Raw genomic sequence first — 15000 nt, forward strand, 5'->3', positions numbered from 1 at the left:
TCAGTAATACTTCGTTCAGTTACGTATTGCTGTAATATTATTAATGGTAGTAAGTAATAAAGTCAGGTACAGTCTGATTAAATTTGACTATGGTGCATCAGATGCGCTATAATAATAATAATAATAATAATAATATTAATAATAATAATAATATATAATAATAATAATAATAATATATAATAATAATAATAATAACGTAATACAGAACGTGAAAGAAAGGGAAGAAAGTGAATGAAAGTCTACATACACCAGCGAAGAGAGGAAAACGTGAAGAAAAAATTACTTAGGGGTAACTCAAGATAAATTCTCCATCAGAGGACCAATCATCGTGCTTCCCAGCATCTCTCTCTCTCTCTCTCTCTCTCTCTCTCTCTCTCTCTCTCTCTCTCTCTCTCTCTCCCTCCACACACAAACCAAAAATAAATGGAAAGATAAAATAAAGTCTGCATTTCTCTCTATCTCCCTCCTCCCCTCCTCCTCCCTCTCTCCCTCCCACCTCCTCCCTCCATTTCCCCTTCTCCCCCTCCTCCCTCCCCCCAAAATTCAAAGGCACAAATGAGACATAAAAATAACAAGATTGGAATAAATAACGCCTACCTACCCTCCACCCCCTACGTTTCTTCCCTCCATGCCCTTCCACCTACATCCACTCATCACCTTACCCCTCCTCCATCCCTCCTTTCCCCTACTACCTTACCCCCCCCCCTCCACCCTTCACAGACAGACATAAAAATAACAGGATTGAAATGGTCAGGTCTGCCTACCTCCTTCACCATTTCTCCTCCTCTCCTATCACATCCCCACCTATCCCCTCCTCCTTTACCTCCCTATCCAGCCTCCTTCCCCTCCCCACCCGTCCCCTCCCCCCAGGTTAAGGTTTCTGTGGCTGTGGTCTGTTAAACTCAATTGTAAATAGTATTTCAATTGTAGAACTGTTGACTGAGAGAATCACAACAACAACACAACAGATAAAATGTTGGTCAGACTGGAAATCTATTTATACACTTTTGCAGGGGAAGAGAGAGAGGTAGGTCAATTATGAAAATGACCGATGTGTATTTATGGCATTGGGGAAGTGAGACAGACAACAGACAACAGATAGACAGAGGTGTTAGTGGATGGTAGGACAGATGAGGGCAAAAACTGACAGAGAAGAGAGGGTGTTGGAATGAGGGAGGGAAGGAAGAATTAAGGACTAGTGAAAGGAAGTGGGGAGTAAGAGAGGAGGGGACAGAAGAGAGTTTGGAGGGAAAGAGTGAGGGATGGAGCTTGGAAGTAGGGATGGATTAGGGGAGAAAGTGGGAAGGGGACTAAGAGAGAGGTTACAGAGATAACAATTTATCAACTCCGAAAGGCAGGAGAATATAATAGCCTCTCTCTCTCTCTCTCTCTCTCTCTCTCTCTCTCTCTCTCCTCTCTCTCTCTCTCTCTCTCTTTCTCTCTCTCTCTCTCTCTCTCTCTCTCTCTGGAACTCGACAGGCGGTTTTGACATTATCATCTTCTGAGTGGATTTCCTGTCAGTGTTTTTCACATCCATCATCCATTCATCCATAGACAGAGATGTAGCGTCAATAAGTCCAAGTGGTGATTGTTGTAGTTGTTGTGGTCATTGTAGTGATTATGATTACTTGTGGTTCAGTAGTATCGTTTTTAGAAAGAGGTCTCTGAGTTCAAGAGGTGTTATGATACTGGTTCCGTGTGTGTGTGTGTGTGTGTGTGTGATGTAAAGATACCACGCCCAGGCTTAAAGGTGTACTGTCGACCACTGATACAACAATACAACAAGTGACACTTTTCCGTCACTTACCTGTTACCTACCTATCTCTTATTACGGCAGCTATTGCAGGTCGGTAGTCAACAAGCCAGCAAGGTCAGGCATGCTACTGCCTGTTACACCATGCCATACTGGACAGGTTCTTGAAACATACTTGAACCAGCCAACACTGTTGGTTTAAATCTGTTTTGTTGACATAATTCACACACACACACACAAACAACACACACACACACACACATTTCATAACACTTTCTTATATATTTTAAACCAAATGATTCCTCATCGTGTACACCCAGGGTCATGGTGAGTGTGTGTGTGTGTGTGTGTGTGTGTGTGTGTGTGGGTATGTTCTCATAGTATTTGTTGATGGTAATTTAACTACTACATTACACGTTTAAAATAACAAAGAAGTACAAAGTTAATCATTATAGTGTTTAGTTTATCAGTTGCATGTGACAGTAAGGTTCACTCACTGATTGTGTTGTTTGCCAGTAGAACATTTTATGTGGACTATACCCTCGAACACTACCGGAGCCAACAGAACAGGCATAGAGTACGTCTTTATGTTAGCCAGAAAATCGCGTGGCAGGGTTCTTCAGAGCAGGCTATCCAGGAGACGGGTTCTTCTGAAATGCAGGGTTATCCAAGGCCGCACACCAACCCACCACCGAGTTCTCCGGATGCAGGGTTATCAAGGAGGCTGCTCCTTCAGGAGCAGGGTTATCCAGAAGCCGGGTTCTCGGAAGGCAGGTTATCCAGGAGGCCGGGTCCTTCGGGAGGCAGGGTTATCCAGAGCCGGGTCTAGCTCAGGTAGGAGTTATCCAGAGCCGGGCCTGGAGGCAGGGTTATCCAGAGCCGGGCTCTCTGAGCCGGGCTACCAAGCCCAGGTTATTCAGGAGGCTGGGTTCCCAGAAGCAGATTTCTCAAGCATCACAGGAGGCCGGGCCTCTAGAAGATCATCGCAGCCGTCCAGGAAGAAGACCAGGAAGCCAGGTTCAGAAAGCCCGATTCAGGAGGCCAGGTTTCAGGAGGCAGAGCCAGTATCTCTGAGGTCAAGACATGGAGGCTGTCCTGGAGAAGCCAGATTCTCCAGAAGGCCAGGTTTCCAGGAGGCCGAGTTTCTGTGGCCGGGATTCTCCCAGGAGGCCGGGTTCACACCACCACCATTCCTATATTCAAGCTTATCGACTGTCGTTACACTATTTTTTTCTCGCTCACTATACACAGTTTTGATCTTACCACAAAGCTTAACACAGTAGTAACGTTCACGATCACACCTTAACACACAGTTTTAATAGTACATAAGCTTCTCACACTACAATTTAACAGTGTACTTGATGTATGTGTGTATGTATGTATGTATGTATGTATGTATGTATGTATGTATGATGTATGTATGTATGTATGTATGTATGTATGTATGTATGTATGTATGTATGCAAATGTACATGTATGTATGCAATGCATGTATGTATGTATGTATGTATGTATGTATGTATGTATAGTATGTATGTATGTATGCATGTATGTATGTATGTAATATGTATGTATGTATGTATGTATGTATGTATGTATGTATGTATGTATGTATGCATGTATGTACATGTATGTATGTATGTATGTATGTATGTATGTGAAGGAAAGATGTCCAGTACAGAACTCAGCAATATCTGACAGAGTGTTCAGCTGAATCAGAGCATTAGGTCAGAATTAATATATTAGTTTCCTTATACTGACTTTGTAGACGTGACTGACAATGTGACAGTGCTAACTGTAGTTTAACTGGTAATGGTGTATCACTATTACAATGCTAGCAGGTGAATATGCGTTACTCCTGTTTTAGAGATTGAGACTCTCATATCTCTAACACACCCCAACACATCTCAACACATCCCCACACTACTACTTTGTGTGGAGATGTGTTAAGGGGTGTGTTGGGGAAGTGTTGGGGGCGGTTGGTGATGTGTGGGGGTGTCTTTAGTGGTGTGGGTTGGGGATGTGCTGTGGTTTTGAGGTGGGAATGATGTGCTGTGAGTGTTCTCAGTGGTGGGTTGGGGATATGCTGTGAGGTTTCTGAGGGTGTGGTTGATGTGCTGTGGGGTGCTCTAGTGGGGGTTGGGGGCTGTGGGGCATCCTTTAGTGGTGTGGCTGGGGACGCCGTGGGGGTCCTTAGTGGTGTGGGTTCAGCTAAGCAGAGACATCAACAGGCAGGATAATGCAAAGAAGCAACAGGATACAACAGAGATATACAGCAGGGGCAAGGAAGATATCAAGACAGAGATAACAGGATGGAGCCAGAGAAAGATAAGAGAGCCAGTGAGGACAGCAGGAAAAGAGCAGTGAATGCAGTAGGGGGCAGAGGAGGGAGGCAGGAGAAAGCAGCAGAGAGCAGAGAGGCAACAGGGAGGCAGGAAGGCAGAAAGGAGGCAATAGGGATGCAGGAGAAAGCAGTAGGGGGCAGTAGGAGGCAGGAGAAAGCAGCAGGGAGCAGAGGAGGCAATAGGAGGCAGGTGAAGGCAGGGGGCAGTAGGGAGGCAGTAGGAGGCAGGAGGAGGAAGAGAGGCACTGGGAGGCAGGAGAAGGCATATGGAGGCAGTAGGGAGGCAGGAGAAGGAAGTAGGAGGCAACAGCATAACAGGTCAATTCACGACCACCAGTATCAAAACCGCCCAAATCACAGTTTCATGACGTGATTAGAGGAATGAGTTGGCTAAGTGGCAGATGATCTGTGAAAGCCTAAAAACACACAGGTAAGGGTGTGTGTGTGTGTGTGTGTGTGTGTGTGTGTGTGTGTGTGTGTGTGTGTGTGTGTGTGTGTGTGTGTGTGTGTGTGTGTGTGTATGTGTGTGTGTGTGTGTGTGTGTGTGTGTGTGTGTGTGTGTGTGTGTGTGTGTGTGTGTGTTACAAGGAGGTTAATTACAAGATAATGAGGTCACCCTAAAACTATATCTTCGCTTGTGAGACCTTACTTGGATTACGCGGTTCAGTTCTGGTCATCACTACAAAATGGATATAGAATTCCTAAAAGAATTAGAGAAGAATGAACAAGACTAATCCTGGGCATTAGGAACCTTGAGTACAGAGACAGGTTAAAGATCTTAATTTGCAATTCTCAGAGACGTAGAGTGAGGGCGATATGATCTAGGCATAAATGGAAGGGCTAAAACAAAGGTGATATAACAAAGGTACCCAAACTATCCAACCAAGAGCAAACCTGTAACAATGGTTTTAAATTAGTCAACCTAGGTTTAGGCGCGAAAGAAATATCGGTTTGGAAATAGAGTAGGACGAGTGAACAAGTTACCAAACATCATCATTAACTCGAATACGCTGGATGGCTTCAAACATAGAGGTTGGATGGATATATGAGCAATAGGGGTTGGGTGTAAACGGACTACCCAGTATGAGCCAACAGGGCCTACTGCATTTCTCCATTATTATGTGTGTGTGTGTGACCGCTTCCTCTTACCTTGTTACATGTCTGGAGGTCAAAGTTGAACGCTGATACACCTGCCTGCTGCATCCACATGCTGAGGTAAATATTCACTTTTCACCCTGGAATACATTGTCCTGTACCCAACCAATCCTAACCTTTTCAGAAATGCTAAATTATGCCCGCACATTGAGGAAGTTGTGTTGACTTTCTTAATCTTGTTGCAGAGAAAGTTTTGTGTGTTGCCTATGAAAGTAGTATTCTGTCATGTGACCGTTTTAGTATATATGTGTTTACTTAACTTTATGGGTTGAAGAAAGAAAGCGAACAAATACCTTTAGAAACTTCACATTGGTGTTACAGATAGAAAGTTTAATTGTCACGAGAGCATAATTAGAGACTGTCTGTCTGTCTGTTTGTTGTCTGTGACCTCACCCCCTCACTCAGTGTCCTAGTTACCTGTCAGTGAGGAGGCACCTTGACGTGTAACTCTTCACCGGCCCTTGTTTGTGTGGGAAAAAGTCACCCTGAGAGAGAAAGAGACACAGACAGACAGACAGAAAGAAAGAAAGAGACAGAGAGACTGAGAGAAATGGGGGAGAATGAAAGAGAGAGGATAAATAGATAGATAGATAGATAGATAGATAGATAGATAGATAGATAGATAGATAAAAATCAATTGATGACTTCCACCAAATCAATGAAGCGTGTGTGTGTGTGGGGTTGATGGTTGTGGGGGAATTGATGACGCCTATAATGGAATATGGAAGGACAGAACGGCCTTAGATGGAGGGGGGGGGGGAGAGAAGGAGGGTGAATGAGTGGAGGGAGGAGGGAGAGGGGAGAAGGAGGGTGAATGAGGGGAGGGGGAGGGAGAGGGGGAGAAGGAGGGTGAATGAGGGGAGGGAGGGAGGGGAGAGGGAGAGAAGAAGGGTGAATGAGTGGGAGGGGAGGGAGGGGAGAGGGAGAGAAGGAGGGTGAATGGGAGGGGGAGGGAGGGAGGGAGAGGGGGAGAAGGAGGGGAATGAGGGGAGGGAGGGAGGGGAGAGGGGAGAGAAGGGAGAAGAGGGGAGGGGAGGAGGGAGAGGGAAGAAGGGTGAATGAGGGGAGGGAGGGGAGGGAGAGGGAGAGAAGAAAGGTGGAAATAGAGGGAGGGGGAGGGGAGAGGGGAGAAGGAGGGGGAATGAGTGGGGAGGGAGGGGAGGGAGAGGGGAGAAGAAGGGGTGAATGAGTGGGAGAGGGGGGGAGGGAGAGGGGAGAAGGAGGGGAATGAGTGGGGGGAGGGAGGGGAGGAGGGGAGAAGGAGGGTGAATGAGTGGGAGGGAGGAGGGGAGAGGAGAGAAGAAGGGTGAATGGGAGGGGAGGAGAGGGAGAGGGGAGAAGAGGTGAATGAGGGGAGGGAGGGAGGGAGAGGGAGAGAAGAAGGGGAATGAGGGAGGGGGGAGGGAGAGGGGAGAAGGAGGGGTGGAAGAGGGAGGGGAGGGGAGGGGAGGGAGAGAAGGAGGGTGGGAATGAGGGGAGGGAGGGAGGGGAGAGGGAGAGAAGAAGGGTGAATGAGGGAGGAGGGGAGGGGAGAGGGGGAGAAGGAGGGGTGAAAGGGAGGAGGGGGGGGAGGGAGAGGGGAGAAGGAGGTGAATGAGAGGGGAGGAGGGAGGGGAGAGGGGAGAAGGAGGGGAATGGGAGGAGGGGGGGGAGGGAGAGGGGAGAAGGAGGTGAATGAGGGAGGAGGAGGGAGAGGGGGGAGAAGGAGGTGAATGAGGAGGGAGGAGGGGAGAGGGAGAAGGAGGGTGAATGAGGGGAGGGAGGGAGGGGAGAGGGAGAGAAGGAGGGAATAAGGGAGGGGGAGGGGGAGAGGGGAGAAGGAGGGGTAAATGGAGGGGAGGGGGAGAGAGAGAGGAGGAATGAGGGGAGGGGAGGGGAGAGGGGAAGGAGGTGAATGGAGGGGGAGGAGAGGGGGAAGGAGGGTGAATGGAGGGAGGGAGGGAGGGGAGGGGGAAGAAGGGTGAATGAGTGGGGAGGGGGAGGGGAGAGTGGGGAAGGAGGGGTGAAGGAGGGGAGGGAGGAGGGAGAGGAGAGAAGGAGGGGTGAATGAGGGGAGGAGGGAGGGAGGGAGAGAAGGTGAATGAGGGAGGGAGGGAGGGGAGGGAGAGACGGAGGTAAGGAGAGGGAGGGGAGAGGGGAGAAGGAGGTGGAATGAGGGGAGGGGAGGGGAGAGGGAGAGAAGGAGGGTGAATGAGTGGGAGGGGAGGGGAGAGGGGAGAAGGAGGTGAATGAGGGGAGGAGGAGGGAGAGGGAGAGAAGAAGGGTGAATGGAGGGAGGGAGGAGGGGAGAGGGAGAGAAGGAGGGTGAATGAGTGGGAGGGGGGGAGGGGGAGAGGGGGAAGAAGGAGAATGATGGGAGGGGGAGGGAGGGAGAGAAGGGAGGGTGGAAGGAGGGAGGGGAGAGGAGAAGAAGGGTGAATGAGGGAGGGAGGAGGGGAGGGGAGAAGGAGGGGTGAATGAGGGGAGGGAGGAGGGGAGAGGAGAAGAAGGGAATGAGGGAGGGGGAGGGGAGAGGAGAAGGAGGAATGAGGGAGAGGAGACATGGGAAGAGAGAGAAAGAGTGAGAGGGAAAAATAACAGAGAGAGAGAGAGAGAGAGAGAGAGAGAGATAGAGAGTGGCAGAATTGCCCACATCTGCAGATTACGAGGAGTTTTTCCATAAGAACGGCAAGTGAAACGTGGACAAAGGCTGAGGGAGCAGTTATTAGCGCGGAGGAGATGAGATATGCAAAATGGTAGGCCTTTGTGGCAGAGGGCAGGGGGTGGTAGGGAGGTGGGCAAATGCATATAAGTGATGGGATGTAATGGTATTGGTACCCTCTTCTCTTTCCTCTCATCAGTTCATTCGTTGTGTTGACGTTGATGTTGAGAGAGAGAGAGAGAGAGAGAGAGAGAGAGAGGAGGGGAGAGGAGAGATCCTTGAGAGATAATCAACGTCTCAGTCTCTATTTATTACAGGCTTATGACCTACGAGTCTCCCCACCAACAAGAAAACGTGATGATCTTTAACCCATGTGATTGGCCGGTGGTTACTATGAAGTGTTGTGGTAGTGACGTCAGAGCCATGTTGATAAGGGAAACGTGCGGATGTTGATAGGCAGATAGGTGACGTCATGAGTGTTTGTTAGTGTTAGCTGAGGGATGACCCCAGAATATGAGTGAGCCCTCTGCAGTTCATTTCCGGGAACATTCTGACACGACGGTTGCACCAGAGAGGATGAGGAGGAGGACCGCCAAACAAAAAGACACAGGACTGAGATTAGCCTTTTGAGTTGTGAAGGAGAGGGCTTATTATAGATCAATGGCGTGTGCTCAGGTCAGGTGCCCTCGATGTTCCAGGATAGGTCAGGTCATGCTGGTTACGTTAGGTTAGGTTTGATTAGGATAGGATAATTAGCGCCCTCATCACTCTCATCATCATCACCATCATCACCATCATCATCATCATCGTCGTCGTCGTCGTCATCATTATCATCATTATCATCATCATCATCATCATCATCATCATCATCATCATCATCATCATCATCATCATCACTGCCTTTTCAAGTGACAGAGAACTAGTTACATCACACAATGTTGATAACACATATCTATACTGTGTTATCAGCCCTGCCTGCTTTCTGTGATGACGCACACACACACACACACACACACACACACACACACACACACACACACACACACACACACACACACACACACACACACACACACACACATTTATACATGACAGTACAACACATTTAATTACAGCAATGCATTACAATCATTACAATAACAAAGTTCATTAACGACACACACACACTGAGTTGCCATGGCACCCTGGCACTCTCTTGTCTGGATAAAATTATCAGTGCCACAAGTTATCTCACCTGTGATCTGATAACATTCAACTCAGTCTGTACCTCTACCTGCCACACCTTTAATTAATGTGATTATTTCGAGTAATAAATAATAATAACATATAAATTAAGTTATTAATATATTTTGTTTTACATATTTTTTTTAGTTGCGTTGAGTTCAATAATAGAGAATTTAATTAGTGGAGATGTTAGGGGGTGGAAGGAGGGAGGGAGGGAGGGAAGGAAGGAAGCTGGGAGAAGGGGGAGGGTAGGAGGTGTGGGAGGGGTAAGAGGGAAGAGGGGGAGAAGGACGGAGGGGAGGAGGGGGGAAAGGGAGGAGGGGGAAGTGGGAGAGATCGAAGAGGAGGATGGAAGGGTGGAAGATGGAGGGAGGGGGGAAGAGGGAGGTAGGGGAAGATAGTGGGAGGGTAGAGAGTACACGAGTCAGTTGAGCCCCGACATTATCAAGAACGACACACACACACACAGGCGCCTCTTGACAACCTCCTCCTGCTCCCCCTTCAGTAGTCACCAGGTGAACTAACTCCTGAAGTCATCATACAGGTAAATCAGGATAAATTACTGTCGTTCAATTCTCTTAACAGGTCATTATAAACTTTCTAATTGATGCTCTCTCTCTCTCTCTCTCTCTCTCTCTCTCTCTCTCTCTCTCTCTCTCTCTCTCTCTCTCTCTCTCTCTCTCTCTCTCTCTCTCGGATATAACATATGAGTTTCAAAGCCGTGACTCACACTAACTGACTCACAGCCTCTTTCAGTCACACACTAACTGACTCACATCCTCTTTCAGTCATCGTTGAGTCATGTGGATCGAGGTGTTGGTGACGGTGGTGGCTGTGTTGTTCGGTCTTCGCATCTTGTACAGGAAAACCTCGGGTCGATGCCACTCCCAAAGGTCACTGACGGGGAAGACTGCCATCGTCACTGGTGGATCTGCAGGTCAGTACTTGTGATGACAGTGTCACACCTTGTACTTGTAATGACAGGGCAGTGCCACACCTCGTACTTATAATGACAGGACAGTATCACAACTAGTACTTATAATGACAGGACAGTACCACACCTAGTACTCATAATAATAGGACAGTGCCACACCTTGTACTCATAATAACAGGACAGTGCCACACCTTGTACTTATAATGACACAGTCCAGTACCTACACTCATAATAATAGGACAGTGCCACACCTTGTACTTATAATGACAGGACAGTATCACAACTAGTACTTATAATGACAGGACAGTACCACACATTGTACTCATAATAATAGGACAGTGCCACACCTTGTACTTATAATGACAGTCCACTACCACCCCTTGTACTCATAATAACAGGACAGTGCCACACCTTGTACTCATAATAATAGGACAGTGCCACACCTTGTACTTATAATAACATGACAGTGCCACACCTTGTTCTTATAATGACAGTGCCACATCCCTTTCTAGGTTTAAATCATCATAATTTCACCCACCTCCTCACTACCTATTATTCATCTACCTGTGATAGGACTGAGGTGTTGCAGTAATTAGTGGGTCTTATTCCTACGGCAGGTCTAGGGAAGTTCACCGCTAAGGACCTGGTGCGTCGAGGTGCCCGGGTAATACTGGCCTGTAGGAACCTGGAGAAAGCATGCAAAGTGGCAGGTAAGGTCGACAACACCTGAACTGAATATTGACAACACCTGAACTGTATATTGACAACACCTTTATATTGAAAACACCTTTATATTGACAACACCTGAGCTGTATATTGACAACACCTCACCTGTACATTTACAACACCTGAACTGTATATCATCTTGCTCAGCGTGGATCCGGGAAGCTGAGGGAAGCGTCGGGGAGGTGGTGGTGAGGGAACTGGACACCTCTGACCTCGCCTCCGTCAGGCAATTCGCCAATGAGATTCTACTGACGGAGAAATCCCTGCACATCCTGGTGAGTACAGTGGGTGGAGGGGCTAAGGGCAGGAGTGGCTGGGGGCTGGGAGCAGGAGGGGCTGGAGGGCAAGATGGGCTGAGGGGTGGGATTGGAATGCCTGGAAGTAGAAGGGGCTTTGACCTAGAGGTAGAAAGATCTGAGAGCTAGGGGTAGGATGAACTCAGGCTAGGAGGGGCTAAGGGCTAATAGCAGTAAGGGGTAAGAGCTGGAATAGGATAGGCTGTGGGCTGAGGACTACATGCAGGAAGAGCTACAGGCTAGAAGTAGAATGGACTTAGGGATAGGGGTAAGAGGGGCTGAGGACTAAAGGAAGGAATGGATAGAAGTGTATAGGCTTAGGAGTAGAGGGATATGTTGTATGGGTCAGTAAGCTTAGAGAGAGAGAGAGAGAGAGAGAGAGAGAGAGAGAGAGAGAGAGAGAGAGGTGTAAACAATACACCTGTACTTGCAGGTAAACAACGCGGGTATAATTGGCTTCAAAGACAAGAGAATGACCAAAGATGATCTTGAGCTGACCATGGCAACTAACCACTACGGCCACTTCCTCCTGACCAACCTCCTCCTAGGTACGTCTTCCTCCTCTTCTCTAACCTCATCCTCCTCCTCCCCCTCCTCCTCCTCCTCCTCCTAGGATATGTCTTCTTCCTCATTAACTTCCTCCTGGTTCCGTTATCTAGTCAATATTGTTCATAAATAGTGAATATTGAAAAAAATCCTAAATTAACACCTAGACTCTACCTTAACTAGATACATTCACTTAGCACCAGTTAGTAGACAAAATTAACCCTGGGACTTTATCTTAACTAGATACTATTACGGTCGTCTCCCCTTTCCCTCAATATTTGTTTCAGTTACCCATTGTATTTAGTTTCTGTTGTTTCTCGTTTTTCTTTAGAATCGAAATTCCAAGCTTATGGTAAAGACTTTAATAAATGTCTTGATTATTTTATATAAGTATGTATACTAGTATGTGTTCCATTTTGTAAACTTTGTAGAATGTATTTTTATTTTTTATACTGTTATGAAAGACTGTAAGAAGCAGGTGTGAAGTATAAAAAGAATTAAAAATTATATGTTGATGAAACAAGAAAGTATCGGAACATTGTTTTGGTTTTGGCGGCACTCTCGGTAGCTAGGTTGTGGAGGATAGGAGGGTCAAGCTAGTGTGGTGCACATTTATCTATTATTACCTGGACAATCATGGATAGTTATGGTGTTAACTCAAGTATAATATGTTCATTATAGTCTAAAGATTATTGTAGTAATGAGAGAGCATTGTATTTGGTGGAGATAACATTATACTGAGTGAATTCATTTGTGGCCTCGTGTATACACAAGGACGGAGAGCACATATTTATTATATTTTGTTGTTATATATATTTTGTTGTAATTTTAAAGCTGTTGAGTTTTGATTAAACCAGTTTTAATGGGACCAGTGGTATTGAAATAAACACCTGTCAGCTGTCAGGAGGTTGTTAGCCAGAAATAAGGTAAGGGTCTGTGTTTAACATTTAACCTCTCTGTTAACAGAAGCTGTTATTTCAGAGTCTCCTCTGATATAATGGGCCTCTGGGCTGACTATACATCCTCTAGTGAGTCTAAGAAGAGGGTGTGAAGGTTGTAACAATACGTTCACTTAGCACCAGTTAGGAGACAAAATTGACAGAGACTCTACCTTAACTAGATACGTTCATTTAGTACCAGTTAGGAGACAAAATTAACACTGGGACTGTACCTTAACTAGATACATTCACTTAGCACTAGTTAAGGGGCAAAATTAACACTGAGACTTTACCTTAACGAGATACGTTCACTTAGCACCAGTTAGGAGACAAAATTAGCACTGAGACTCTACCTTAACTAGATACATTCACTTAGCACCAGTTAGGAGACAAAATTAACATTGAGACTCTACCTTAACTAGATATGTTCACCTAACACTAAACTCTACGTGCATTACTCAACAGGGCTACTGAAGCAGAGTGTCCCCAGCCGTATCGTGAACGTGTCCTCAGGAAATCACTGGTTCATCAAAAGCCTGGATGTCACCTCTGCCGCTCTCAACTTCAAGACAGAACCTTACAACAGGATCCGGGCGTACGGCAAGAGTAAAGTGTGTAATATTCTGTTTACCCTGGAGCTGGCATCTAAACTGTCTGGTACCGGTAAGTCTCTCTCTCTCTCTCTCTCTCTCTCTCTCTCTCTCTCTCTCTCTCTCTCTCTCTCTCTCTCTCAAAGATCACCACCACCTATTCCTCATATCTTGTTTGGGGTGTTAGCTCAAGTTAGGTTTGCTTAGGTAAGATTATGTTAGCTTAGCTTAATTTAGATTGATCCAAGTTTTCTTAGTTCAACTTCCTAAGTCTGATTGGTAAAGTTAACTTATCTTAGATTAAGTCACGTTAGTTTAGTATAAATTTACTTCGTCCACAATGTTTACTTAACCTACACCTTGTCTTCACTAATTACAGGTATTATCACACCTGTACACCTGTTTCACCCCAGTCTTTATCCACAGGTGTGACAGCCAACAGCCTTCACCCGGGTGTCATCCACACCGACTTAATAAACCCTCATCCGCTAATTCTCTTGACCGGTGAATTAAATCCACTGAGTAAAATTATCTGCAAGGTACTGCACTCACCCAACCACCCATCCACGCACCCACCCACCCATTAACCCACCCACTCACCCACCCACCCATTAACCCACCCACTCACCCACCCACTCACCCACCCACCCACCCACCCACCCACCCACTATTTTTTTTGGCGTTTAATTTTTTTACATATTAATTCTGATTATTATACTGAACTTCTGACTTTGTTGTATATTTACATTAAGTTTGTTACCTACGTTAATCCATCATATTATAATGGTCGTATCTAACCACCACCACCCCCTCACTCTCTCCCCAGGACGAGGTGGGACCCAAACGACCATACACCTAGCAGTGTCTGAGGAGGTGAAGCGTGTCAGGAAAATACTTCGTGGATTGCAAGGTACTGTGAGGGAGGGAGGGAGGGAGGAGGAGGAAGGAAAGGCAAGTAGGAAGGGGTGAGGGAGGGAGGAAGGCAAGTAGGAAGGGGTGAGGGAGGAAGAAGGCAAGTAGGAAGGGGTGAGGGAGGAGGAAGGCAAGTAGGAAGGGTGAGGAGGAAGAAGGCAAGTAGGAAGGGGTGAGGAGGAGGAAGGCAAGTAGGAAGGGGTGAGGAGGAAGAAGGCAAGTAGGAAGGGGTGAGGGAGGAAGAAGGCAAGTGGGAAGGTGAGGAGGAAATAAAGGGTGAAATAAGCTAGGGTGTCTAATCATCAGGTGAAATAAGCTAGGGTGTCTAATCATCAGGTGAAATAAGCTAGGGTGTCTAATCATCAGGTGAAATAAGCTAGGGTGTCTAATCATCAGGTGAAATAAGCTAGGGTGTCTAATCTTCAGGAGGCAAAGACATCGGCTTTAGCATGTAACAAGGAGGTGGCGAGTCAGCTGTGGTCGATGAGTGAAAAAGACGTGAAATTGCAAAGTGAAGAAATCTTCTACTAGCCTGATCCACTACTAACCTGGTCCACTACTAGCCTGATCCACTACTAGCCTAATTCACTACGAACCTGATCCACTACTAACCTGATCCACTACTAGCTTGCTCCACTACTAGCTTGCTCCACTACTATCCTGATCCACTACTAGCCTGATCCACTACTATCCTGATCCACTACTAGCCTGATCCACTACTAGCTTGCTCCACTACTAGCTTGCTCCACTACTATCCTGATCCACTACTAGCCTGATCCACTACTATCCTGATCCACTACTAACCTGATCCACTACTAGCTTGCTCCACTACTAGCTTGCTCCACTACTATCCTGATCCACTACTAGCCTGATCCACTACTATCCTGATCCACTACTAACCTGATCCACTACTAGCTTGCTCCACTACTAACCTGATCCAC

General features: G+C 46.7%; 2 protein-coding genes across 2 annotated transcripts in view; one reads left to right on the forward strand and one right to left on the reverse strand.

Annotated features, from left to right (window-relative positions):
• LOC121868508 (protein O-mannosyl-transferase TMTC2-like) overlaps positions 1 to 2327 on the reverse strand; it is a 174896-nt gene extending 172569 nt beyond the window's left edge. Inside the window, 1 exon segment of the mRNA XM_042369174.1 lies at positions 2251 to 2327. Within this exon segment, the coding sequence (XP_042225108.1) occupies positions 2251 to 2327 (77 nt within the window).
• A 7204-nt stretch (positions 2328 to 9531) lies between these two features.
• Positions 9532 to 13734, forward strand: LOC121868509 (retinol dehydrogenase 11-like). Its single transcript, XM_042369175.1, has 7 exons — positions 9532 to 9661; positions 9906 to 10054; positions 10669 to 10761; positions 10925 to 11052; positions 11507 to 11621; positions 13023 to 13220; positions 13574 to 13734. The coding sequence occupies exons 2-7, from the start codon at positions 9919 to 9921 to the stop codon at positions 13732 to 13734; spliced, it is 831 nt and encodes a 276-aa protein (XP_042225109.1). The 5' UTR covers positions 9532 to 9661; positions 9906 to 9918.
• The last annotated feature ends 1266 nt before the right edge of the window (positions 13735 to 15000 follow it).

The sequence above is a fragment of the Homarus americanus genome, unplaced genomic scaffold, assembly GCF_018991925.1.
Source record: "Homarus americanus isolate GMGI-L3 unplaced genomic scaffold, GMGI_Hamer_2.0 scaffold59495, whole genome shotgun sequence".
NCBI classification, from domain to species: domain Eukaryota; kingdom Metazoa; phylum Arthropoda; class Malacostraca; order Decapoda; family Nephropidae; genus Homarus; species Homarus americanus.